Source organism: Cavia porcellus, unplaced genomic scaffold, assembly GCF_034190915.1.
Source record: "Cavia porcellus strain 051 isolate PalLab524CR breed Dunkin Hartley unplaced genomic scaffold, mCavPor4.1 scaffold_16, whole genome shotgun sequence".
In the NCBI taxonomy this organism is placed as follows: domain Eukaryota; kingdom Metazoa; phylum Chordata; class Mammalia; order Rodentia; family Caviidae; genus Cavia; species Cavia porcellus.
The window spans coordinates 9,445,488-9,472,936 of NW_026947499.1; the positions used below are offsets into that span (position 1 = coordinate 9,445,488).

The following is a 27,449-nucleotide window of genomic DNA, read 5'->3' on the forward strand; positions in this document are numbered from 1 at the left end:
AATAACAGCCCAGTCTAGTGCAATGTAGACCTGTATTACTGAAAAGTTGAGGTATAGGTGTACATACAGTCTTATTTTGAGAAATTGTTTGACAAAACTTGTATTTGGTATGGAAATTGTGTAGTTTCAGTGATCTGATTATGTTTGGGTTTTTTTTTTTCCTGGTACCAGGAATAGAACTTAGGACCTTGTGCTTGCCAGGTAGGCGCTGCATTGCTGAGATGTATATCCCTGGTTAAGGACGTTTCAAGTAAGGAATAGAAGTGGTCCACAAGACAACCTGTTTTTTTTTTGTTGTTTTTTTTTTTGTCTTTTTCTTTTTTATTGGTACTGGGGATCGAACTCACGACTGCCTGCTTACAACGCAGGTGCTTATGCCGCTGAGCTAAATCTCCAGCCCCAAAACAACCTGTTTTTGTTTTACTGTCTGCTTAGCTGGTTTTTTTTGTTGTTGTTTTATATTTTTGATTCCCATAAAACAGTGCTATATGCAATACTCAGGAAAAAATGTATTTGAAATCTAAAGCAAACGAACAGACAAAAATAAAACAAAAACAAAACAATAATTGCCTACAAGGATGTGGAAAATTAAAAATTCTTTTTGGGTGTGGTGCTGCACTGCTGTAAACTCAGCACTTGGGAGGCTGAGGCAGGAGGACTGCCATAAGTTCCAGGCCAGCCTGAATTATATACCAAGATCCTGTCTTGAAAAAACCAAAAACCAAAAAAAAAAAAAAAAAAATAACAACTCTTATATACTGCTAGTAGGAATGTAAAACAGTACTGTTGCTTTGGCAAATGACTTGGCTATTCCTCAAAAGGTTTAACACAAGAGTTACCATAGAACCCAAATATTCCACTAGAAGGTACATATGCAAGAGAAATGAAAACATTATATCAACATAAAAATTGTACACTAATATTTATAGAAACATTATTCATAATTCTAGAAAAGTGAGAACAGTAAGGAATGCACTGATGAACAAACAAAATACAGCATTATTAGTAAGTATTCAGCCAAAAATTGGAATGAACCAGCATGGATGAACCTTGAGAAAATATCGTATGTTAAGTTGAGAATAGGCAAAGCTACAGAGACACAAAGCAGATATGTGCTTGCTTAGACAGGGGAGGCAGACAGAAGCAAGTCAAACAGGGACTGACTGCCAAAGGATACTGGGTTTCTTTCAGGGCCTGATGAATATATTCTGAAGTCAGCTGTGCTGACAGTTGTAACAATACTGGGAGTACACAAAAACCACTCAATTCTATACTTTAAAGGGTTGAATTGTATAATACATGAATTATATCTTAATAAAGCTGGTACAAAAACACACTCATATGCTATAATGTAAAAATCTTTTTCTTAACATTTAATGCCAGTATACTACAAACAAACAAAACCATTACAAACCAAATAATGCTAAGGGCCAGGGATGAAGCCAAGTGGCACAGCACCTAGCCAGCAAGCACGTGAGTTCAATCCCCAATACCAAACAAATGAACAACTAATTCTGAGGAAAAACCCAAATGGGCGTGTGTATCTATGGCATGATATCATGATATCATTTATAACAAATTTAAAGCTATACAAAAAAGTCTGATCTATTAGGGAGCTTTTCATATGTAGTGTGAGTAGAACTGCATTTAAAATAAGCTTCCCTCTGGAAGGGAGGAGGAGGAAGCAGCTGAACACAGCAAGTACACAAGAAGATCTTGTGCTGAAGGCTTGAGCTGACTGACTTACCTGGGTAGTGGGCATGTGGCCACTCATTATTATTCTTTGTATTATCTGTACTAATCATTGCTTAATAAATTAAAATTTAAATTAATAACTAAACACTGAAGCTGAATAGATATGATAAAGTATGAAATGTTATACATTATTCGATTTTGTCATTAAGTCAAGAATGAAACCATTAGTTAAAAAAAAATCAGAAAACATTTGGGGAGCTGGAACAAAGACTGAGAAAATGCTGCTTCATCCCTTTGATTCATTCATCTTTTAGTCCAGTCATTTATTTTTAAGGCTGATAATCTTATCTGTCCTTGCTAATAAGCTAAATTTCAATTTTTGTTTTTTGTGCTGGGAAGCCAAAGAGGCCCTTTACATCTAGGCAAGCACTTTATCATTGAGCTATACATCCCCATCCCCACAGTGTCTGCCTGGCAAGCGCAAGGTCCAGAGTTTAACTCCAGGTACCAAACAATCAATCAATCAATCAATCAATCAATCAATCCCCATCCCATATGGCTTCTTGAATTCGTCTCAAAATCTACCATGATATCTATAGTATAATCAATTTCATGCAAAAGAATGAAATAGTCATCAAGGAGAGTTCAGGATATGTTCAGAAAGGCCTGTGGTAAAATAGAAAAATATTATACAAAGATTTCTACCAGCGGTTAAGGATATAGCTCAATGTATAGCACTTGCCTACCATGCTAGATTTGATCTCCAGCACTGCAAAAATTAAGCACATGAAAGATTTCTACCACATTCATACACTTATTCACAAAGCAGAAATTTACTCAGAACATCAAGCTCCAGTATACCTCTATCAACCATATCAGGTAATGACTTGGCCTTGCTTTACTAAAATTTGGCCAGACTAAGCAAGGTAATAGTAAGCATCAACGGATAAGCTATGTTGTTATAATAATTTCAGATGTCAAGATTATGTGTTTTTTTTTTAAAGCCAGAGTCTCGCTTTGGTACCAAGAATCAAACTCAGGATCTTGTGCTTGCCAGGCAGGCACTATGTCCCTAGTCTCCCAACTACGAGGATTGCAGGTATGCACCACCACATCCAGCAACACCCTCATTTGATACCTGTATTATTCTTAGCAAATCTCTTGATTTCAGGTTATCACACTTATAGGACAAAGACAACTTTAAGAAAGTTTAATTTCCTACACACATGCTTTGTTATTTTTTAGTATTTGCATAATACACTGTTGTAAATTGATGATCTAAAAATGATTAATGTTTACTGCATTTATTTTTATTATTTTTGTTTTTTAATTTTTTTGGAACCAGGAATCGAACTCAGGACTTTGCACTTGCCAGGCAGGTATCATTCCACTGAGCTATATCCCTGACTCTAATTATTACTTTTGTCATACTGAGATTGAACTCCAGGGTCCTCAATCACTGAGCAATTCTGAGACAGAAACGAAGTTGTTCAGGCTGTCCTTTAACTCACTATTCTCCTGCTTCAGCCTCCTGAATAGTGTACCCAGCTTATTACTTATTTTCTAAAATTCTAATTCATTAATGAATACAATACTTACCCTAAAGTCATTCTTAAATTTCTTTAAATCATCAATCTGTTTTCTATGTTCAGAAACAACTGGTGATATACCTGCAAAAATTAAGACTTATTAGATACAATCTTATTTCTTTTTTTTTTTCCCTTTTTTTTGGTACTGAGGATCAAACTAATGACCTCGTGCTTACCGGGCAAGTGCTGGAACCAGACATAAACCCCTGGTGACACAATCTTACTTCCAACCTTTCACTTAAAATTCTTAAAAATAACAATTTACCATCAAAAGAATAACAACTTTAAATACTAATTTTACATACTAATGTTTATCAAACTATGTGTCTCCACCTATATAATGCCAGGAAAAACTGTTTAAACAAAAATATTCTGTACTGAGCACAGAATTAAGACATACCCCTTCCTATTTCTATGGTTACATCTGAAAACTTTTTAAGATTCTAACCTTTACTTTCAGTTTTTGAGAAAGTAGGTGAAGTTTCACTGGGTTTAGTATTTTCTTTATTCCCTGCAGGAGAGTTCTGCCTCTGATCTTGAAGCCTGGAGTCTTTGGCTAGGGGGCAAAAATCAGAATGATATAGTTAGAAAAGTGAAGAAAAAATTCAGCAATTTTGATTTCCCATCTTTTTAGTAAAAACTCACAGAGGCTTTTTTTCTTTGTAGGCAATCTATGAAGTACCAGTAATTATACTTTAGAAGTATTTAGTGGCCAGGGAAATTTAACTTTCATAATATCAGATATTAAAGAATAACTTATATGAAATCAATGGTATAAGCAACTAACTTAATTTATATAAAAATGTAAATGTGTATTCAAAGTATATCTAAAATTAAAACCAGTTTTTGGTATCATGCACACCTCTGGCACCCCTCTGTTACATACCCTCAACAGACGGGGTTACAGCTCTGTTGGATGCAGGACTTGCAGGTGTGGGAGACGCAACTGGAACAGGTATGGCAACAGCTTCAGCTGGAATAATGCCAGCCTGAGGAGAAGCAAGAACCGGCCCACCGGCAGTACTTCCAACACTGTTCTGTCTGGGAGACCGAGGTCTATGAGTTTTGGGAGATAATCTTGGAACTAGAAGGAAAACATTACCAATTACACTGTCAGCTCAAATGTCACTTCCTCAAAGAGGTATCTCTAAGGATTTAGGTAAAACAGTCTTCCCCAGCTCCCAACCTTTATCCCCCAGCTTGTTTTCTAAATCTTAAGAAAAGTGGTAATAACTGATAACATTAGCATTTGAAAAACAGCAATTACTAAATATTTATGGACAATTTTAGTTTTCTCTCCTACGTAATCATATTAACATGTTTTGTGAGGGGAGGACTTTCTGAGATAGGGTCTCACTATGCAATGCTGGCTGGCCTCAAACTCGCAGCAATCCTCCTGACTCAGCTTTCTGAGTGCTGGGATTACAGGTATGCACCACCACACTTCACTTGTGCTTTCTTTCAACATCAAGATCCACTGTGCACGCAGTAAGGAACTGAAGACCTAGTTTAGCCAAAAGCGTTAGACAATGCAAGAAAATAGTACAGATTGGTTGATATTACCCATGATCTTAAACTCTAACCAGCTTCATACTCAAGATTTAGACAAAGTGTTTTGACTTACTTCAGTCTGATGCAATTTGCTTTTTTAAGATACAGGAGAAATGGAAGGAAATTATTATTTGTCATTTTTCTAATCAGTATAAAGAACAGACTAACAATGCTATTTTTTCTTTGGGAGGAGAGGATTTGAGAGAATCTCACTGCATAGTCTAGGCTAACCTCAAACTTGCAGCAATCCCCCTCCACAGCCAGATGGATCTCTAACAGCTATATTTTTATTCTCTTGCTTGTAACAATGTTATTCTCAAAGTTCATGTCCAGACCCTCTGAGTAATGTCAAAGCATTATCATTAAAGCCAAACTTTTCTTTTTTTTTTTTTTTTTTGTCTTTTTCCTTTTTATTGGTACCGGGGATCGAACTCACGACTACCTGCTTGCAAGGCAGGCGCTTATGCCGCTGAAATCCCCAGCTAAATCCCCAGCTCCTAAGCCAAACATTTTTAAAATCTGTATTTTTTGTTAATCTTCATTAAAAACCAACAAAGAAAACAAAGAAATTTACAGAACAATCATGTGAGTGTTTATCTCACAAAGTTTAGCAAAAAGTACTTTTTTCTTTTCTTTTTTTTTTTTTTTTTTTTTTTTGGTTTTTTGAGACACACTCTTATTATGTAATTCAAGTTGGCTGTGAACCCACTATGTAAAAAAGGCAGGCCCAGATCTCAGAGAGATCCTTCTGCCTTGGCTTCCTGAGTGCTGGGATGACAGGCGTATGCTACCACGCCTGGCAGTGCACATCAAATAAAAACAGACATGTAACAACACTGGACATTATGCTTTAAAGATCTTTTTCTGTTAGTTTCTATGACTGCGTAAGATAAAGAAGAAAAGCAACCACTGCATATTCTAACTCTTCACAATTACCATGGGAGCAAAGCACTAAGCACTGATTGATAAAGTAGCCAAAGCAATCTCAGCATAACCATAATATCTTGTCAAAATGTGATTTTTATACTTCTTTGTAATTGTTGGACATCAGCACATTCTCTAGGCTAATCACAGATTAAACTGTGTCTTTCAGTTGTGTTTGGTAATTCTTATAAAGGAAATATATAGGTGGGCATTACTGCCATATCTAGATGCTACAAAAACACATCCCACTACAGCCCAAAATAAATATCTGTGGAATGAATCAATGAGCAAAGTTGCTAAAAAGATGAGAAAGTTATTTCAAATAATGTTATAAACTGTATTTTCCTTATATTGTAGTACTAACTACCAACTACATTCACATGTATTCACAACTATTATTCACATTAACAGACCTCATCTATGGCATCACAAGCTCATAAAGTATACTACAAAGAACATTATTCACTGAGAAAACTGAAATGTAGATGATTGCATGACTTCCTCTAATATATAATAAATAAGTAGAGGACCCCCAAAACAAAAATGTAGCTTCCCCAATTTCTATTGGGGAATTCCTATTAAAAGTCACTATTTTAAATACACACACTTACAATTCCTCAAATAGAGCTTTGGCTCAGTGCATTTTACATCCCAAGGAATTATCCAATGAACACTGCTATACACCCAAAACCAAATGATACCTACCCCCACTGACCACTGATGACCACGTTCCCCCTGCGGGGCTGGTCCTTGCCACTGGAGGAGTAGATGCTTCACTTGGTGGGTTGTGAGATACAAATTCTAGACCACTGGATATGGAACCCCTCCCAGCAGAGACTCTGTGATTTCGAGGGTGCCGCTGGGCCTTTGGGGACATCCTTGGAGGCCCTAAGAAAGGAACAGTAAACATCACAAAAATGCTACTATGTCTATCAGTACTACTTTTCCACCAAATACGCAAATTCTCTTTCTCATTCATTCAACAGTTTCTCTTTGGTTAAAATAATGAATAACAATCCCACAACATACATATATTCAGCCACACTTAACTCAGAATCATTCTGTGGAGCATTACAAGCTCATAAATGAATTTTATATCCCCTTATTTTTAAAGAAAGAAAGGAATAAAGTTGGTTGTGAGGAATCAAATAGTAAGATGTTATAACCTTTAAAAGAATTTAGTAGTCTGTTTAGTCTCCATCCATTATTTGCAGGCACATAAAAATAAAAATATTAATGGATGTTATAGCTACACAAAGGAATAATTTTTACATTACTAGATACTTTTACTTTCTGTTTCAATTTTCTAAAATGTATTACTTCACATATTTTTATGTACTTTACCCCTTTTTCTTTTCTCAGGGCTTTGCATATACTAAACAAGAATTCTACCACTGAGCTATATCCCCAGCCCTTTTTAATTTTGAGACAGGGTCTGGCTAAGTTGCCAGGCTGGCCTCCAACTTAAAATATTTTTATATTTTAATTTTTTCTTTTACAGGGCTGGATGTCAAATGGAAAGCCTTAGGCAAGTGCTATACCTCTGAAGTATGTCCCCAGGGAAATAATATTTTTTAAATGAAACACCACTAACCTCCTAAACTACTGAAATGTATGCATACTCCATCTTAAATTTTTCTAAATGTTTACCTAGCTGCCAAGATCAACAGTTTTATAACTCATGGTTTAAGAGTCCTCACCTGTAAGCAGTGTTTTTTTTTAAAATCGGTACCAGGGATCAAACTCATGACCGTCTGCTTGCAAGGCAGGTGCTTAGGCCGCTGAGCTAAATCCCCAGCCCCTGTAAGCAGTTTTTTTATGCCACAATTTGACAATTCTGTTAAAGCATGACTATTAAGACCAGGTCAGTTGACACTCATGTCAAAATTCTACATCAGATTCTGTCATTCCATTAGTAGTTTCTCTCTCTCTCTCTCTCTCTCTCTCTCTCTCTCTCTCTCTCTCTCTCTCCCTCCCTCTCTCTACTGTGCATCAAACCTAACTCTCAAGTGAAAACACTACACAGAATTGCTCTCACCACATATACAGGGAGAAACACAAAGAAAATATCCTAGTGTCAAAGCCAAAACTCTTAGTCACATCCTAAGATCAAATTCTTTAAGAACATCAAATTAATGTATGTTCCCAGACACAATCTTTTAAAATATGCTAAGGGCACACAGTTTGTCAGCTGGAGATATCCAGCATCCAGGAATAATGCAGAAGGTGTACGTCTGTAAGAACACCTTACATCTGAAAGTCATAAAGATGCTCTCATGAAAAGTGTATTTTATCTAACACTTTCTCATAATACACACATTTAGTCAAGCAAATGAACTACAATAAATACTTCAATAGAACTTTGCATTTAGTGGCTAGTATTAAGGGAAATTTGTGAAGAAAGAAGTCACCTTGAAAATCTGTGAAAGATCCTATTCAGTGTTAAATGCTTCACCCAAGGTCACATGAACTCTCTGCTTGGATGCCAACAATTTATTTACAAGCAGCTAAAGAAAACTTAATAGCATCAACATAAGCTATTTCTATTATGATTTCAATGAAAAAACCTGATTAAAATTTTAACAAATAGTCTGAACAAAAAGGGTATTATCATTTAGAAGACAGGCAATATTTTAAATTTATTCACTGCATTTCAATTAGCGTATCATCTTAAAACATACCCAACTATTGATATATAGCAATGATGGTTTTAGTATCAAATACTTAAGAATTACATGATTTTCTTCTTGTTTTTGCCAAGGATAGGAAAAAAAGTCTAAAGATTCAAATTCATACTTTTACTCTGGAGACAGAGTGCCACTGTAGTGCTCAAGGTTAGCTTCAAACTTGCAGCCCTCTAGCCTCAGTCACACACCATTATGCCCAGCCCACAGCTATTTTTCATCAACGATTTTATTTTAGATCACAGACTTCTCTAGATTAAATTGGCTTTTTGCCTCAATATTGCAAAGCTAATTTTAAAAAATTACTAAGTTTAGATTCCTTAGAGGTCTAAAAATCACAATCTACACTGTAATCTGAAAGCAGGCCTACAAAGGCAGCTGCATGGAGTCTCACGCTCAAACAAAATTCCTTGAAACACCATTTCTGCCTATGACCCATAGGAAGGTTCACTGGCATATTTGCCAAAGAGCTATGAAATGACAAACTCTATGGTCAGTCTAATACTTGGTAGATATGGTTCACTGTCTACCATTATCCACTGCATCTACTATCAGGAGGGAGAGCCCCTGATTAGACATTCCTGGGATTGTACATGGGCATCATTACCAGGCAGAGAGACAGTAATTCTCCTTTCTTACAATTCAGGATAATTCATTGAATCACACAGCATTTATCAAATTTCTAACGAACAAAAGGTTAATAGAAGTAGTTTTAACAAACTAAAGTTAAAACACAAAAATTATAGATATTAAATAATGAAAAGGAAACTTTTATAACTATAAACTCACATAGGAGTTGAACAAAGACAAACAAAAACATGAACAAATTGTGGTATTGTACCTTCTGAAGACATGCGTTTAGGCATAGTAGAGACAGGAGCTGGAGAACCATGAGCAGAGGGGTGAGACGGGGGTCTGGATGGCCGCGAGGGGGGCCTGGAGGGCGGCCGTGTAGGGGTGGCTGCCCGAGGTGGAAGAGAGTTGGGACCTGACTGGTAGCGAGAAGGTGGGCGAGAGGAAGGAGATGGGCAAGGCGATGGCCAGGGAACACCTGACAGAACAAATGATATGAAGGAAAGTATAAAAACTAAAGAAAAAAATGAGGGAAAAAAGTAAACAGAAAAAAAGTAAAATGACAAAAATGATTTCTTGTACATTTTAACCCTTTGAGGACAGTCATTTGATTTGTGATAAGTTTTAGCATAACTCAACTGACACAAATGCACATTTAACTTTACTTCCTTCAAATTAAGTCTGTTTAAATAAATACACGTTCCCAAAGGGTTAATTAGGATCTACACATACTACTGAAGAAGACAGTTAGACTGTGCCTAGTAATCCTGTTTCTTTAACTATTTCTCAGTAAACAACTATTACCAAAAAAAAAGACGTAATATATACTAGATAATTCCATACAATAAAACACAGTAATTCCTAGCCAAGATTATTTACTGTATTAGTTTTAGCTCTGAAACATAATGAAAATAAGCAGCAGCTATGGTAATTTTAAGCTGGTTTCTGAAAATCATATATGATTTTTCATCAAATATTTAAATGAATATATGATTCACTTTGAAACCTCATTAAACAAGTCCCATTTAAATAGGAATAAAACATTATTTCCATTTTTGAGGGTCACAGAAGTAACAAATGTCTTAAACTCATTAAACCAGAAAAGGGAGAACCTCCTAAATAATTTATAATTAAACACATTATCTAACGGACTATTATAATAATGCAACTGCAAAGCAGTCACTATCAAATAAAACTGATACTGATAGACATACAAAGGTGAAATAAGGTTGACATTTACATTACAGATAAATCACTTACCTTAATCTCATGAAACAGTCCAGTTCTCCTCTCCAGACGGCTTTACACACTTGAGTATCATACATGTTTCCCTGCTCCCTTCAGCTTTTTACTTTGAAAATTCTGTTTATGAATAACTAAAAATCTTTACTCACTGAGCAAAGAAATTTCACCCCCAATATTAAATATAGAAAATACTCAAGAGTGTTCATTTGGAGAGGAATTCTGGAAAAAAGACTCAATAAAAACAAATGAAATTGGAAACTTAGGGTTCTTTATTTTATCTTTCAGATTTTCTTAAATATCCAAAATGCAATGGCCACCTATTTCCTGGAGGCAGTAGCACACTACTGCTGTTACTTCTTATCCTGCAGTTCTGCTGTTCAGTATCCCAGAATTTTATAAACCATGCCTGAGGTATAAGATTTAGAGTACAGGAGAAAACATCTTTCTACTAAAAGACTCAAATTTATTTTACATAAATTGTTCAACTGTAACATCCACCCTTAGAGACTAAGAGTTGTTCCTGTTGTACTTTGAAGTACATTTTTCATATGACTTCCTTCACATGACTGTCTAGTATTACAACTCTCAGGATCACGCTATGTAGTTAAGACTAGCCTCAAACTTGCAGCCATCCTCCTGCCTCAGCCTCTCAACTGCTGGGATTACATGGCCAGTTTCAAATCCTTTCTTGAAGGAAGCAGAATATAAATACATAAACAGTAATGAAATGAATATATACTAAGTACTATTTCATATATATTAGCATTATACAGATAAATTGTTTTATTACCCAGTGTTTTTAAAATTGAGAACCTACTCAAAGTTTCCAATTTCTTTACATGTGAAATGTTTTTTGACTATGTCAATGTCTGAGATAAATTTTGCACTTTATCTTTTAAAAGTACTTTATGATGCTGAATACTGTGTATGGCAGTGACTTGCACAATTTTGCTAATTTGATAACTACAAATCTTATGTATTTTGAAGTCTGAACTCTACAGAACTCATTTATAGTGTGCACATTCTTGCCAATTAGGTAAAAAGTCTTTTAAGTAGATAGAAAACTACTATCTGATCAATGACATTGACAAATTTGGTCAAAATACTTGCCTCCATTAACTACTCTTTGGTCTGAACCAGAATTCGGGTTGAAATCTGAAGTGTGAGAAGTGGATCTTGATGGCATGGAGCCGGATCCAGGCTGGCCCATACGCGGTGAATTCTGTCTCCCACTTCCCCAAGATATGACTTCTCTATTTCTTTGTCCAGGAGGAATATATTTATTTTCCCTGAAAATGAGAGATCTTCTCAATCATTTTTTCCTAATAGGCACCAAACTAATGAAACATATCTAAAAGTTATTTAGGCAGATACAAATGTCTGTTATAAAAAGGTTCAACATTAAACCAACTGCTTCACTCCCCTATTCTTCTGTCTTACCACCAAGTTCCAGCCTCTGACTTCTTCCTTCCCTCAGATTGCCCTCCTTAAGGGCAGAGTTTAAGGGACATGCCAATTCAAATCACCAGGCTCTAGCCGCTGAATGTCTTGAAGATGGGATGCATCTCCCACTCTACCAGGTATCTGTAGCAGGTGCGTTCCTCAATTCAATAATTATGCAAAAATCAAAAACCCACAATTCCCTCAAATACAATAAACTGTACAAAGTCACCCTTTATCTCCTCTGCCTTGTTCCATATTCCTATCTCTATTTTCAGTACTATCATCATTTCAGTTATCAAATTAACCTCAGGGTCAGCCCTGGATTTTCTAACCTTTTTACTACTAGTCTTGGTCTAACTGGTAGCTTAATTCTTGTAGTTTAACTACTGCAATACACAGCAGAACCCCTGTGTCACCGCTTCTCAACGGCCCAGGGTCTGTTCCCCAACCTCCTGCCCAAGGAGTACTCTAGCAGGAAACACGAAGTCATTCCAGGACCCTCAGTTCTTATTACCATCTACCACTGCACCCACAATATAGGCCCTGGGTTCCAGACAAAGTACTAGCCTCTTCCTAATTTCTGGGTTCTCTCACAATGCCATGCCTCTGCACTGTGTCTTCACTAGGAGAGAAATTCTTCTCCCATACTCCTCTGCGTGGAAGGCAGATTCATAATCCCATACAAAATGTCACCACCTGAGTGAGACTCTCTTCTAGAGATTTGCCTCGCTTTGCCTATTCCTAGTACTTTGAATACATCTTTAATCTAGCAATTACATGGTCCTGTTACTGTGTTGCATGTGCCTCCCCTCTTGCAATTATTTTTTAGCAGCTCTCCAGGACTTTGGCTTGTTTATTATGTATACTTAGCAGTTGGCTCCACTGAGCTACCTCAAAAATTATCTTCTCTGGGGCTGGGGATTTAGCTCAGCGGCATAAGCGCCTGACTTGCAAGCAGGCAGTCATGAGTTCGATCCCTGGTACCAATAAAAAGGAAAAAAAGGAAAAAAAAAAATTATCTTCTCCAAGGTTACCGTAATCTTTAACAGGACCTGAAACCAATTCCATTTGCATTCTGTACCTAAGCTTCATTAAAGAGAAATAAAACAATAATAATAACAATACACCTCCTCACACAGACCTTGAGTCGTGTATCCAAAATACTGCATCATGATTCCTTTAAATACCTAGTGTTTGCGCTGTGCCCCTCGCGTTCACTGGGATTTCTCTGAACTGCTGTGTACTTGTCTTCCTCGCTCCTATCATCATTTTCCAGGGCCACCCGAGCTTTGTACTGAGCACTTGATTCAATTTCTTCTGCTAACTGGTTTGCCCTTGCTTCTCGTTTTAAAAATTCTTCTGAGTTATCCCTTTCTAAGGGCACCCTAAAACATGAGAAAAAAAAGAAAACTGATTATTTTGATTACTGTATATCTACTGCAATCAAATATTAAAGTTTAGGGTTTAAAATACTGGAAAACTATCAAGGTACTGTGCTCAGTTTAAAAAATCAGAATTTGAATTTTTCAGTTACCTTTTAAATGGAAAACAGTTAATATTTCAAAAACTCATTTAATAGCTCACCATGACTCTTGCAAAGTTAATTTTTTACAATTTAAAAACAAAATCTTTTAAGCACAAAATTCAGGTATGGATATATTCCCTGTTTTAATGGGCATTTACCAGTGTACATCATAACAGAATAAATCTTTTATATAATTGTGTAACTTAAAAATCTAATGAGGGCCAGGGATACAGCTCAGCGCCATTAAATGCCTGCCTGGCAAGCACAAGGTTGTGAGTTTGATTCCCGGTACCAATAAAACAAAACAAACTAACGGAAACATTTATTCAACACCAAAATTTAACTTGATGAAAACTGAAGCCAAACGAACTAAAATAAAAACATTAAACTTACGTATATGAAGATAAACTGCTATCATATGTAGACACTACACCATAATTTTCTTCATTATATCGAAACATATCATTGGGATCCCATCCATTAGACTAGAAAAAAATGAAACTCTTTTTTCAAAATGACAAAGCACTTGTGTTCTTTAATTCAGTTACAATCAATATTTACAGTAGCAAGAGCTAATGAATTAAATCTAACAAATATAAAAATAACCAGAAATTTCCTTTAAAAAGTTTTAAAAAATTTTTTCTTCTACATATCAGTCCTCAAATTGGACAGTAAATATGCAACACAATTATATCCAAAATTACTAGAAAAGCTTACAACATTTTAGTAACTACATTAATTCAGAGCCTTGGAATCAGGTTTCTCTTCACTTAGCCCCAGCATACCTAGAACCTTCTTCTTGAGATCACCATCATGAGCTGTGTGAAAGGGAGACAAAAATACTCCAAATATTTAGGGGAAAGAAGGGAGAAACCAAAAGTTGCCCTACCCTGCCATACTTCAAAGAAGGACCACAATACTAGACCCTAGTCACCCTTCCCCTTCCTCCTAGGAATTCTAGAAGGAAAGGTAACACGGAGCATCAGAGGACCAAGTCACAATGGCTGCGTTCATTTTATTTATTTATGGCTTTTCTTTTAAGACAGGGCTTCACTATGCAATTTGGGCTGGCCTTGTACTTACTTTGTAGCCCAGGCTGGCTCCCAATTCTCAGTGATCCTCTGCCTCAGCCTCCTGGAGTATAGGGCTTACCAGTGTGCGTAACCATACCCAGCAAGGGCTGAGTTTTACAACTGGTTTTGCAATTAGCAACTATGGAGCCTCAGCAACTCTAGATTTCAGTGTTCTAGCATAATTAATGTATGAGTAACTTTTTGTCTATAAGGGACCTACAAAAACTACCACTCTCAAAAGCTAAGCTACATTCTTTTTTTTTTTTTTTTTTTTTTTTTTGGTGGAACTAGAAACTGAACACAGGGCCCCTATACTGAGTTATGTCTGCGATTCATTTTTTTTTTTTTGTCTTTTTGAGACAAGGTTTCACTATGCAGTTCAGGCTGGCCTTGAATTTGCAACAATCTTCCTGTCTCAGCCTAAAAAATTAAATTTGTTAGGAGAAATATTAAGGCAAGATCTTGCTAAGTCATTAAGCTGCCCAGTCTGGGCTAGAATTTATCTTCCTGCTTTGGCTTCCAAGAGCACTAGGATTACAGGCAAGTGTCACCATATCCTCCAGCAGGCTGCACTCTTTACTCCAACAATCAACTAATTGAGGCAAATAATAATCCTCATGGGAAAATACTAATGCCTGGTTAATCATCTATTTTTTTACTGCTTCTTTCAATGCCAGACTAACCGAGTGGTAAGAAGGCATGAAATCCAGACACAACCCCTACCTATCCCAAAGAGCAGGCCCAGCATCATAAAAGAAATGCCAACACCAATGGCAACACACAAGCTTATGTTAGAATTCACCCATCAACCATAGGTCCTCCTGTATTATACTGATAAGACTATCATTATAATTTTATCAGTAAAGTTAATCCTCTGACCTAACACATGGAGGCAGGAAACCACAATTACCAGTGGAGATTAAAATTATTTAAGCAATACATGCTCTATGTAAAAAATTCACATAAGGTAAAAATGTATCTAGTACAAAGTAAAGATATTCCAATCCCAATATACATAACTATTATCAACAGTTTTCTGAGTGTAATTCCAAATTATATAGTCCAAGATAGCCTTGAACTTGCAATCCTCCTGCTTCAGCCTCCTTAAGTGCTAGAATTACAAGTGTGCAGCACCAGTGCCTCAATCTTCTCCTTTCTTTAAGTCAGACCTATTATTCCATAACTTGCTTTTTCTTCTAATCTTGAATTATCATTTCATATTGGAACACCAATCTTTTGATAGATATACAGAATTTCTATTTGAACAGCAGCACTATAAATCTATTCAGTTCATACTCTATTGTTGGACACATAACTAGTGAAACAATGCTACAAAAATATTCTCATATATAATTACTGGCATTACTGGTATTAAGATATGTTGGAGTGGGCCAGGGATATAGCTCAGCAGCACAGAACCTGCAGGGTCCCAAGTTTGATTCCCGGTGCCAAAAAAAAAAGATCTGTTGGAGTAAAAATAAATTCTTAACAGAGTTAGTGGAACAAATTCTAAGTGCATTTAAAATGTTGATAAATACTGCCCAATTCATCCCAGAAAGTCTCACACTATCTATATCTCACTATATACAGCAAAAGAAGGCCCTATTTCCCCACTTCCCACCTTGATGAGATGCATCATGGAGAATGGTTATATTAGGCTCTACATGATTCTTTAATGAAAATTAATAAGGACATCTGCCTATGAATTTCTCATTTTATAGTCAGAGTAAAGTCTGAGGAAGAGAAGATACAAATTATTAAATTATTCTTTAAACAATGAACACAGATTTCTCTGTTCTCAATGGAAGACTTCATTCAATTCAGATTCTGCTATGTAAATACACTTTTTTGGCAAGATGTTACATCTCTCTTCTAAAGACATTTGAGATCTGTAGAAGATATGTCAGGAGAAAAGCAAAATAATATGTGACAAGAGGCATTTTTAAAAAAAGTTTCTGTAGAAAATGATTGCAATTTATGGCCAAGAAAATTACATCATGATTTAATCCTAATACAATCACATTACGTTTCTTCTCCAAAAAGCCTAAAATGCACAATGCCCACTTTATCTCTAGGTAAAGTCAAGAGACAAAACTACACTCTTTTTTGACTCAATTCTCCAAGGCATCAAAGTGAAACACACTGGCTATTCTCTCAGGGTTTCCAGTGTAAATTTGTAGTTACTTATTGCTGTTTAATCACAAGGAAATAAATCATGAATACAAGAACAGATCACACTCCTGCTTAGCATTCACAAGTAAAATAAAATTTTTTAAAAGAACATTTCTCTTTATTGCCTAAGAAAAAAATTCAACTTGCACAAATGCTGCTCTAAATATATTCACCAGAACAATAAACACAGACTTAGATTAAAACCGAATGAGGACATCACATGCACACCACAATGACCAGTCTGCTAACCACTCAGAGATGATACTTACTACATCATTTTCCAAAGCTTCTAGTTCCTCACTGGCTGTGAGTTCACCTGCATCCCAGGGCTCCAGGTCCTTCTCTTTGTGTTCACCATTCACTTTAGCACTGATCGCGGAGTCAGTAAAAGCATCTGCAAAAATGATTTTGGTTGAAAAAAAATCATACAACCAAATATTAATCATCAACAATCAAGATGTATGTTTAAAAAACATAAAAAGTGAATTTTTGACATGCTTTCAAATAATTTGATGAATGGCATTATAGATGCCTATTGGGATTTTTTCTCATTTTAATTCTTGGTACTTTTTAAAATTAAGCTTATTATTTTGCTCTTTAAAAAAATTAAGATTATTGGTACTTTTCAGGTATATACAATGATCATATTCCTTAGAGAAATTTGTACTTGAACATGATAAAACTTGATTCTCCCCCACCCCATTTCCAGTATCCTCTCTTCAAACCCCACCCCGTCCCCTCGTTATTTATAAAAGTTTTGTTTCCATTTTCCCCCTTCTTTTCTCATCCTTTTTTTCCCCTCTTCCCTCCCCTCCTTCTCCCCTCTCACATCCCTGTTTCCCCTTCCCATTTGAACATTTTGTTCCTATTTCACAGTCTCTATTACACACTTTGGTCCTTATCTCTATCCTCAGTTTCTCACACTAGAGAAACCATGAGATATTTACACATGTGTGTCTAATTTATTTCACTTAAAAGAATGATCTCAAAGTGCATCCATTTATCTAGACTCAAGATTACCATACAATAAAGATTATTTTATTTTATGGCAAAGTAGTGCACCACTGCTAGACAGGAAGGCAGGCAGGCAGGCACATGCGCACGCACGCACACACATCTAAATCAGCAGATGGATATTTGGGCTGTTTCTAAGATTTAGCTATTGAAAACTGTGCCACTATAAAAATGGGTGTGCATACATCATTGTGATATGATGCTTTTAACTCTTTCAGAAACATACCAAAAAGAAGACTAGCTAGGTCAATGGAACATGATATATATTTTAACATACATAATTCATTAAACATAATTGTTTCTTGTGTTTCAGAAGTGACCCAGAAAATTTCTACTAATTAGATATACCTTCACAGCACATACAATCAAATATATCCAGATATTTAACTTTCTAAATCCAGGGGGTCAGCATTCAAATATACTATTGCCAACAGTAAATTATACTTTTCTAAGTAACTCCATCCCTTCACAGGAAAAAGTTCAGATCCTACCGTGTTACCTGTCCCCAGAAGGTTCAAATGGCAGACCTACCTAGAATTCCTTTAACACATTCTCATTTATTTGTATCATTTCCCACTCTACTAATGTTAGTGAGGAGTACTAGCTTATAAAAGCTATGTGGCATCTCCATGTTCAGCCCACCATACTGCTGGGAACAAAGCAAACTGTCTCTAGTTGGGTGTTGGGGCTCAGTTGAACAGTTAATCAGCATAAGACAATGCTTTGTAGCTATAGGACTGCATTTAAATACCTAGACCCATAGGTTGAAACCTACCACTAGTTAGGCAGAAATACTTCTACTCTGGTTCTATGCAGAATATGAAAGGCTTCCAGCCATTGTGCCCTCCACCAATGGCAAATTGCCACAAAGAGAAGAAAAGAAAGACTCAAGTCTAAATCAGGCATGCAATTTTGCTTCAGAAGAATGAATTCTGGGGGAATTTTTTTTTACATTTGACACTGCTTCTGTAACTGTTATTGTCTCCCTAATTGTCAAGGTGATAAAGTAAAAAATGTGGATCGAACAAGCTGGGCTTGGTGGTACACACATGTAATCACAGCATTCTGGGAGGCTGAGGAAGGACAATCACAAATTTGTACCATGCCTGGGCAATTCTAACTCAGTGAGACTTTGTCTCAAAGTAAAAAGTTTTTAAAAGGCTGGTGATATAGTTCAATGCAAAGGTCCTGGTTTCAATCTCCAGGTCTGGCAAGAAACAAACAAACAGAAAAAAACCAAGACAGATAAAAACAACAAAGACAGAGACAGAGACAGAGACAGAAAGAAAGAAAGAAAGAAAGAAAGAAAGAAAGAAAGAAAAAAGAAAAGAGAACAAGAGAAACAAAAAGAGGGAGAGGAGAAGAAAGAAGGGTGGCAGGAAGTGAAGGAGGGAGAGAAGCAAGGAAGAACGGAAGGGCAAGGAAATACATACAGCTGAGCAGGCAAATCCAGGGAGGGCACTGAAACCTAGCTAACTCTTCACTGCCTCTCATCCCAAACTAGTGGTGGGAGGGAATACGTGTACAGACGCACATTAGAGAACAAAATACTATGTGCTCAGCTGTCAGCTCCACCAGCAGCAGTGCTCTCACTGCTAGCAATTATAAAAACCAAGAACCTAGGAAGGGAGTTCTCCAGAGCAGCCAGCCTCAGCTGAGAGAGGGGCACAACAGTCACTAGAAGATCACAGCACTCTGGAAAAGCTACAAGATTCTAAGAGACTGATACTGTCTTCAAAACACACCACCACCTTCATCTGAGAACCAAGTACAGACCTAAAAACTTAACCTTACTTGACACAAGCCTCTATCAGGCCTTCCTTAACGTCATCTTAAAGTTATGAGAGTTCTTAGTAAAAATTAACTTCCCCATATGTATTTTCAAGAATATGAAATGTTTCAAAAAAGATCAACTAATAACTTACATTTGGACTGAAAAATTCCTTTAATTTTTCACAACACTAGAAAAAGAATACTAGACCACACAAATTTGAAAAGTTCTATGAACTTCTGAGAAGCAACTGGATTATTAACATAAAATCCTGACCCTACCTGGCAAGTGCATGGTCTTGCTTTCAATTCTCAGTACAAAACAAATAAATAAATAAAATTTAAAAAATAAAATTCTGTTAAAGTATCAGAAAACTATACACTTAACAGAATTAAACATTTAGATTAAAAACACAGCCTAAAAAGATAACACTTTTTATTCAAGAAATTAAAGGTTGAAGCAGCTAAGTTTTACAGAAGGCCAGGGATTTAGCTCAGCGGCACAAGTACCTGCTTTGGGCAAGCATGAGGCTGTGAGTTTAATCCCTGGTACCCAAAAAGAAAAAAAAAGTTTTACAGAACCAAAAAGGACTTTTTCTAAGCAAGAGGGGATGCAGGGGAGACACACGGCAGTCGGTGAACGTGTACATGCATATAAGAAAGTATTTAGAAAGACTGGGGACTAAGCCAAACTATACTCAAATTGAATGATTCAGAAATGAAGAAGCTTAACTACACTTTTACAGCATGATTTCAAACATCCAAAAAAAAAAAAAAAAAAAAAAAACCACAAATAGAAGCCAAAGTGAGAAAAGAAAACAAAGTAAGTCTCCAAAACTTCACTGAACCAGGCTTTTATTCCACTGATCACAACTTTGATTGTATTCAGAGGTTATTAGTAAGTGAAGTAATTTTCAATGCTATACTTTTATATCTTCTGTTTATAATATCAATCTTATAAAGAAATTAACTATTTACATGTTTTAACTTAGCAGTATGGTTTAGCTTCAAGAGAAATAAGGGAAAATGCAAAAATACAATCCTATTAGGAACACTATTCCTTGGTTTTTAAAGTTTCTCCAAAAGTAGGTTCCTTTTTAAAGGTAAGTAGAAAGGCTGAAGGAAAGATGTGCAAGAATAAAACATCAGCATACAATGAGGTGACAGTATCAGGTTGCTGAAGAAAACCTGGCCATGAAAAGTACTGTATTTTATCTCAGCCCCTCATAAAAGCAATGAGCTACGAAGAAACAAAAAACAAAACAAAGCAAAAAAACCTGGATATTTTGTTTTGTATTTTTACTAATTTCTACTACTGAAAATTCTGACTTATTTTACAATCTTAAATTCTGGGCATTTTATTAACAGCTGTTAATTTTTTTGAAAAAAACAGATTTTTTTGAAAACACAAAGAACAAACAAAAAAAACACTGTTGATATTAAATAGCATACTGCTGTAAGAAGGATTCCTGCAGAATTCAGAAAAACCAATTGGCTAAAATATTCTAGTCATCATTGTGGGGAAAATGTTAGTGTTTCTTTTCTTTTTTTTTTTTTTTTTTTTTTTTTTGGTCTTTTTCGTTTTTTTATTGGTACCAGGGATCAAACTCATGACTGCCTGCTTGCAAGGCAGGCGCTTATGCCACTGAGCTAAATCTCCAGCCCCAGTGTTAGTGTTTCTAAAGGAAGTAAAAGTACAGAAAGAAAAACAGAAAAACAATAAGAATTATCAGATGAGATAAAGAATAGTTTTTTCTACACTTTACTCTGTGCTTTATAAACATCCACTTCACAAAAGCCTCTAGACTAGAGGCAAAAGCAAGCAGCTTCAACACCTCCCATTCCTCTGTCTCTGCATTAGTCATTCCACGACAGCAGTGCCACCTAGTGGTGATCATTAAGAAGCACCTCATTCAAGCTATCTTTGGGTCGTTTCAGGCAACAAGGTTAAGGATTCTGTTTTCCACTCCTTCTTTTTAACTCTTAGTCAACTATGGCTCTGGGAAATTAACTTTATATAGGAAATTTAAAGGGGAAGAATACTGGTCAAGTAAGTTAAATGTTAGTTATGAGTAGGTTTATAAAAACTATTAAATGACATGAAACTGAAGGAAATAATCATTAACATTAGACTCAGTTCGCAAATGCTCAAATGACATTCCAGAAAAGCCTTGACCAAAAATCCTCCACTATTCACTTAATGTAAATTAAATGTTTCTTCTCGACATTGAAATTCTAGATAAATAAGAAAACATTTCGATTTCACTGCTTTTAATCAATTACACTGCTGTGGTGTATTTCAACTACTAAGCACATTTTCTCACCATGTATCTTCAGTTAAGCATAGACATATTTAGGTATGCAGAGCATCAATTGCAGTGGGTGCCAACCTGCCAACTAAGAAGCCACCTGTTCATTTTTTTTTGCATACCAGGGTGATGAGTCTCCAGGAAGCAAGTGATTATAGCCATTGGTATAAGCAATAAAAATGACCATGATGAGGAAGGAAGGCTCTAAAGAGGAAATAAGGGAAAACACAAAACTACAATCCTATTAGGAATACTACTCCTTGGTTTTTAAACTTTCTCCAAAAGTAGGTTCCTTTTTAAAGGTAAGTAGAAAGGTTGACGGAAAGATGTGTAAAAATAAAACATCAGCATAAAATGACTTTACCCTGATTAAAGGAAGACTTTACCCTGATCTTTAAAAACTATCTAACATTCTGTTGTATACAGTACGTTTGTTAGATGGAGAAGAAAACATGGAAGATGACAAGTTTAAAGTTGGTGATAGAAATGGCCAACAGGTAGAATATACCAATTTGCTCAAGAAGTGCACTGATACTGAGGAATAAGATATGAGGTTGAAAAAGAGAAAGACCACTGAAAAGGCCCAGAATTGGTATAGCACCCCCAACTCTACTTTAATAATGGGTACTGAAGATTCTGTGCAAGGAATGGGATGAGATAATAAACACAGTGCTTAAAATTCATACTAATGACCAAGACTAACTGGAAATGAGGAATCTGGAGGAAAAGTTAATTTAGAGATAACAGCATTGTTTAGATGCAAATTATCAGTGGGAAGAGACAGGAAGATAAAAATGTTGATGTGATATTATCAAACAAAAGTATACAGAAGCAAGAAAAAAAACTGAAGGAAAAATCAAACTTTTCCCATAAGCTGATCCAAAGTTTTCTTACATTTGTATTTACTTCAAGTTCATAAAGAAAAAGAATAGATAAGACGAAAAAAGCCTTTATGGAAGTATACCATTCAAGGGTTAGAACAATAAACACTGCTGGCTAAGCCAGGCCTTTCAACAGGTACTTCATATATGTCTAATCGTGCAGAGTACAATGATCAGATATTCCTCAAGGGAGGTTTTTTTTTTTTTAAATCTCCCAAACAGGTTTCATGAAATGTTACTACACTGACACTCCCCCCCTCCACCCCGTACAGGGGATTGAACTCATGACCACATGCTTGCAAGGCAGGTTCTTATGCTGCTGAGCTAAATCCCCAGCCCCTGAAACTATTTTTTAAAAAAGCCACTCACATACAATGAGAATCTGCCCTCCAAATATAACAATTACAAAATTCTTTGGGACAGGAGAGAGAAGGAATCCAGCAAAGTGAACATGCACAAATGGCTCTGGATCTCAGTGAGAAAACCATTACATTAGCAACAAATGGCAGAAGAAGGGGCTGGGGATTTAACTCAGTGGCATAAGCACCTGCCTTGCAAGCAGGCAGTCATGAGCTCAATCCCCAGTACCGATAAAAAAAGAAAAAGACAAAAAAAATTAAAAAAAAAAAATACATACTACTCCAAGCTACAAATGGAATTAAAAGAAAAAATTCCATTTATAATAGCATCCAAAAGTCAGGTGTGGTGACACACCTATAATCCCAGCACTCAGGAAGCTGAGGCAGGAGGATCACTGTTTGAAGCTAGCCTGAACTAAATAAATAAAATAAATCCATCTATCCAACCATAGAAATTTAAGTCTCAGGAATAAACCTAATGAAAGAAGTATAAAGCTTGTAACTTGAACCCTAAGAAGCAATTATGAACGAAAGTGAATTACCTAAATGAGTAAAAAGACACCTCACATTCTTGGAAGATGTAATACAGTTAAGAAAGCAGTACTCCTTCAAATTAAACTAGCGATTCAAGGCAATGACTATCAGGATACAGCTCTGTAAAAATAAACAAAATGATCTTAAATTCCACATGGAAACTGAAGGATTTTGAACAGTCAAAATCTTAAAAAAGAATACACTTATAAAGACTTGTACTTCTTGAGTTCAAAACTACAAGGATACAATAATATAGACAATGTGCTGCTGCAAATAGGACAGCTATACAGTTCGACTAAAGAAAAATGGAATTCACAAATCTTTAGCTTTATGATCAGCTGATTTTCAATAAAGATGCCAACACAATTTACCAGAAAAATAGCCTTCTCAATAGATGATGCTTGGATAACTAGATATCCACATGCACAATGAGGATTCCTGCTAGACCCTACCGAACTATTAAAAATCAACTAAAAATGGGTGATAAATGTAGAAATTGAAAATTTCAAGAGGAAAGCATGAGAATAAATTTTTATGGTCTGAATTAGACAATACCTTCATAGCCGTAACACCAAAAGGCAAAAATATCATAATACATAAATGGTCATTTATCTAAATTCAAAATTCATGTGCCAGCTGAGCATGATGGCACACACCTGTAATTCCAGCACACTCGGGAGGGTGACACATTAGGATTGCTGTGAGTCCAAGGCCAATGTGGGGATACAAAGTAAGTTAAAGGCCAGCCTGGCAGAGGCTAGGGATTTAGCTCAGTGGCATAAGCACCTTCCTTGCAAGCAGGCAGTCGTGAGTTCAATCCCCGGTACCGATAAAAAGAAAAAAGAAAAAAAGGGGGGGGGGCCCAGCCTGGCAAAACCTTGTCTCAAAAGGAAAAACAATCTGTCACAGGGCACTATCAAAAAATAAAGAGGGCTAGAGTGCAGCTAACTTCAGTTGTAGCATAGAGCCTGCCTAGCAGGCACAGGCCCGGGTTCCATTCTCAGCACTGGAAAGAAATGAAGAAAGGAGAAGACGCAAGAGGGAAGGGATAAGTACTGATGCATTTAGATGACTCTTGAAAACATTATTCTAAGTAAAACTAACCTTTCACAAAAGGCTACATGTAGCTCCATTAATAGGCAAATCCAGAAAGACAAAAAGATCACCAGTTTAGGACAAGGGACTGGAACCAAGTAGGAAATCACTGCATAGTGTGTGAAGATTCTTTTATGGGTGACAAAGATATTCTAAAGTTCACTGTAGCGAGGGCTGCACAATTCTGTAATTATACTAAAATTTAAAAATTAGACAATGTAAATTGATGAACTGTAATGTGTATGAGTTACAGCTCAACAATACTTAAAAAGAAAAACCCAAAGTTGCTTTTAACAACCCCGATAATCAGGACTGGTGATTCCAAATAAAAGATAATTTATTTTATTGAAAAGCAATTCAAAAGATGGAAGTATTTCAAGGCTTAAAATCTTTTGTCTTATTTTATTTTCAAATTTTTGGTGTTAAGATCTGGACCCAGGGTAAGCATGGGCCTAACTCACCAACCTACCCTGAAATCCTTTATTTCTACAATGCTGTTTTTTGATTCAGTAATGAAGGTAAGTATCAGAATTACAATAAACAGATCTTTGTTTGCAAAACTGCATGTCCTAATAAAACAAGACATAGTTTCTAAGGAACTTCAGATACTACGCTGTCAAGCCTTAATCTTATCTGATGTGAGCAGTTCTAGAGACTATCAGAAGGAAAGTTTAAAGTGGAACACACAAATTCAGTTTTGTCTAATTTTAGTTGTCATGGCGCTCATTTTAACAACTTTTAAGTAACAGATCACTATAATGACCTGTCACTCATACCACTGTGCATCCAAATCAGTAATATGCATTTGGCTGATATGTGTATCTGTATTACAATCTGTATAGCACATGATTTTAATCCTACACATTAAGGGCTTACATTTAATCTAAAATAAAGCTACCTAAACATCTTTGCACACTTTTTTTTTCCTTTTAAAAAGTTTACTGACCGCACTACTAACAATAAGCCATTTATTTTATGGGTGGCAAGGTTCTGAGTTTGATTCTTGGTACCAAAAAAGGGGACCAAATTTATTTCAAAAGTGCTTACAAAACAGTGAGACATCACTAAAGCATTTAGACAACACTAAAACAGTTATAGTTAAGTTCTCAAATTATTTTACTACCTATTTATGGGATAACAACAGCCATTACCATCATAGTATTTGGCTTTTCTTTGTTTTATTAAAATTACTTCACGTTTGATCACTACTAACCAATTCTGGTTTTTAGTACAGGGCGAGTATCCCTTATTTAAAATACATGTGATCGGGGCTGGGGATTTAGCTCAGCAGCATAAGCGCCTGCCTTGCAAGCAGGCAGTCGTGAGTTCAATTCCTGGTACCGATAAAAATGAAAAAGACCAAAAAAATAAAATAAATAAAAAAATAAAATAAAATAAAATACATGTGATCACCCCGGCAGGTGATGCTTGCCTTCTAATTCCAGCAGTGGAGAGACTGAAACAGGAAGATCACAAGTTCAAGGTCAGCCTGAGTTATTATGTAGTGAGTTGAAAGTCAGCCTCAACTACACTGACCCTACCTCAAAAAACACAAAAAGCAACAACAAAATAAATTGGTCTCACAAGTACTCTAGAATATGTACACACACTTTTTATGCATCCAAATCAATAACATGTACTTGATAATTACCTATCAACTGATTTTAATCCTACACATTGATTTATATTAATCTGAAATAAGGTTACCTAATTATCTCTACACATTGTGTTTTTAAAGCACCTGTAAAGTCTCTTAAGAAACTGCTCATCTGTCTTAGACATTAAATGACACTAATAATTTAAGACTTTAGTCCCTTCTGTGCATTTTTGTTTGGTTTTCATTTCTTGAGACATGGTTTTGCTATGTAGTTCAGGGTGGCCTTGAACTCTCTATGTATGCCAGGTTGGCCTTGAACTCATTAATACTCCTGACTCAGCCTAAGTGCTGGGATTACAGATGTGGCAACAACATGCCTGGTCACTTCTATTTTTAAGTGATAGCCAAATGACAGAATTATAAAACTTCAAAGCTTAATTCCTTTAAGAATAAAATTACCAGGTTTAATCATAGACACAAATTATTTGGGGGGATAGGACTCTCAGGCATGTAGAAATAAAGACTGTCACACTCAAGAGACAAAAAAATCTTAAGTGGTGTTTACTTGAAAAAAAAGAAAAAAAACAAAGCTCAGCAACACATTGTTTACAAATTCCACATTCAAAATGTAGGAGTGAAAACCCAGGAAGGGTAACAGAGCTGAGAACTATTGACATCTAACTGTAAGGGAAATACTGAAATTCTCTGCTTTCTGACAAAAGTATACAGCTTAAGAAGTTACTTTTTTTTTTTTTTTTTTTTTTTGTACTAGGAATCAAACTCAAGACAACATGCTTGCCAGGAAGGCAATCTGCTGCTGAGTTATATCCCCAATCTAGAAGTTACTTTTTGACTGATATCTATAAAATATTCCCAGCGTTCGTGTATTTACTTCACTGGCATAGTGCCTGCCTGCCAAGTGTGAGGTCCAGAGTTCAACTCCCAATATCAAAAACATTTTTTCCTATAATTCTTCTGTACTGGTATTCGAAGCCAGGACCTCGTGCTTGCCAGGCAGGTGCTTATGCTGCTGAGCTATATCCCTGGCCCAATACAGGAAAATATTCACACAAGATAAATATGCAGGAGGAACAAATGACAGAGACTTTGCAAGAACACTGAAGTGAAGCCTCTAAACGGCAAGTCCAGCGGATGGAATGCAGCAGTGATAAGCTCTAAGAAATGCAGTGAAGCCACCTCAGAAAGCTCACTCCTAGAACAAGCATCTCTCAGGAAAAGGACAGTGTATAATGGGAAGAGCCTTTGGTTCGGTACAAGTATTACTTGCTGAGTTTAAAACACAGAGAGGGACAGAGGCAGAGACAGAGGGATCCTGTGGACTGTAGAGGGATCTATGGACTGAATGAATCAAATCAGATTGAATCAACTGAAGAAGCACTTCACTTTTTTCTTTTT

General features: G+C 36.1%; 1 protein-coding gene across 17 annotated transcripts in view; it reads right to left on the reverse strand.

Moving 5' to 3' along the window:
• Nucleotides 1–27,449, reverse strand: part of Atxn2 (ataxin 2) — a 115,105-nt gene that overhangs the window by 41,956 nt on the left and 45,700 nt on the right. For 10 of the 17 annotated variants that reach the window (XM_063225627.1, XM_063225630.1, XM_063225626.1 and 7 more), the window contains 9 exons: nucleotides 16,744–16,868; nucleotides 13,623–13,714; nucleotides 12,892–13,089; nucleotides 11,372–11,550; nucleotides 9,285–9,530; nucleotides 6,465–6,647; nucleotides 4,171–4,368; nucleotides 3,733–3,840; nucleotides 3,295–3,365 (listed from right to left, as the gene is read on the reverse strand). In XM_063225627.1, the coding sequence (XP_063081697.1) occupies nucleotides 3,295–3,365; nucleotides 3,733–3,840; nucleotides 4,171–4,368; nucleotides 6,465–6,647; nucleotides 9,285–9,530; nucleotides 11,372–11,550; nucleotides 12,892–13,089; nucleotides 13,623–13,714; nucleotides 16,744–16,868 (1,400 nt within the window). The remainder of the gene's footprint in view (nucleotides 1–3,294; nucleotides 3,366–3,732; nucleotides 3,841–4,170; nucleotides 4,369–6,464; nucleotides 6,648–9,284; nucleotides 9,531–11,371; nucleotides 11,551–12,891; nucleotides 13,090–13,622; nucleotides 13,715–16,743; nucleotides 16,869–27,449) is intronic. The other 7 variants (XM_023562017.2, XM_063225632.1, XM_063225628.1 and 4 more) reach the window with 2 other exon arrangements.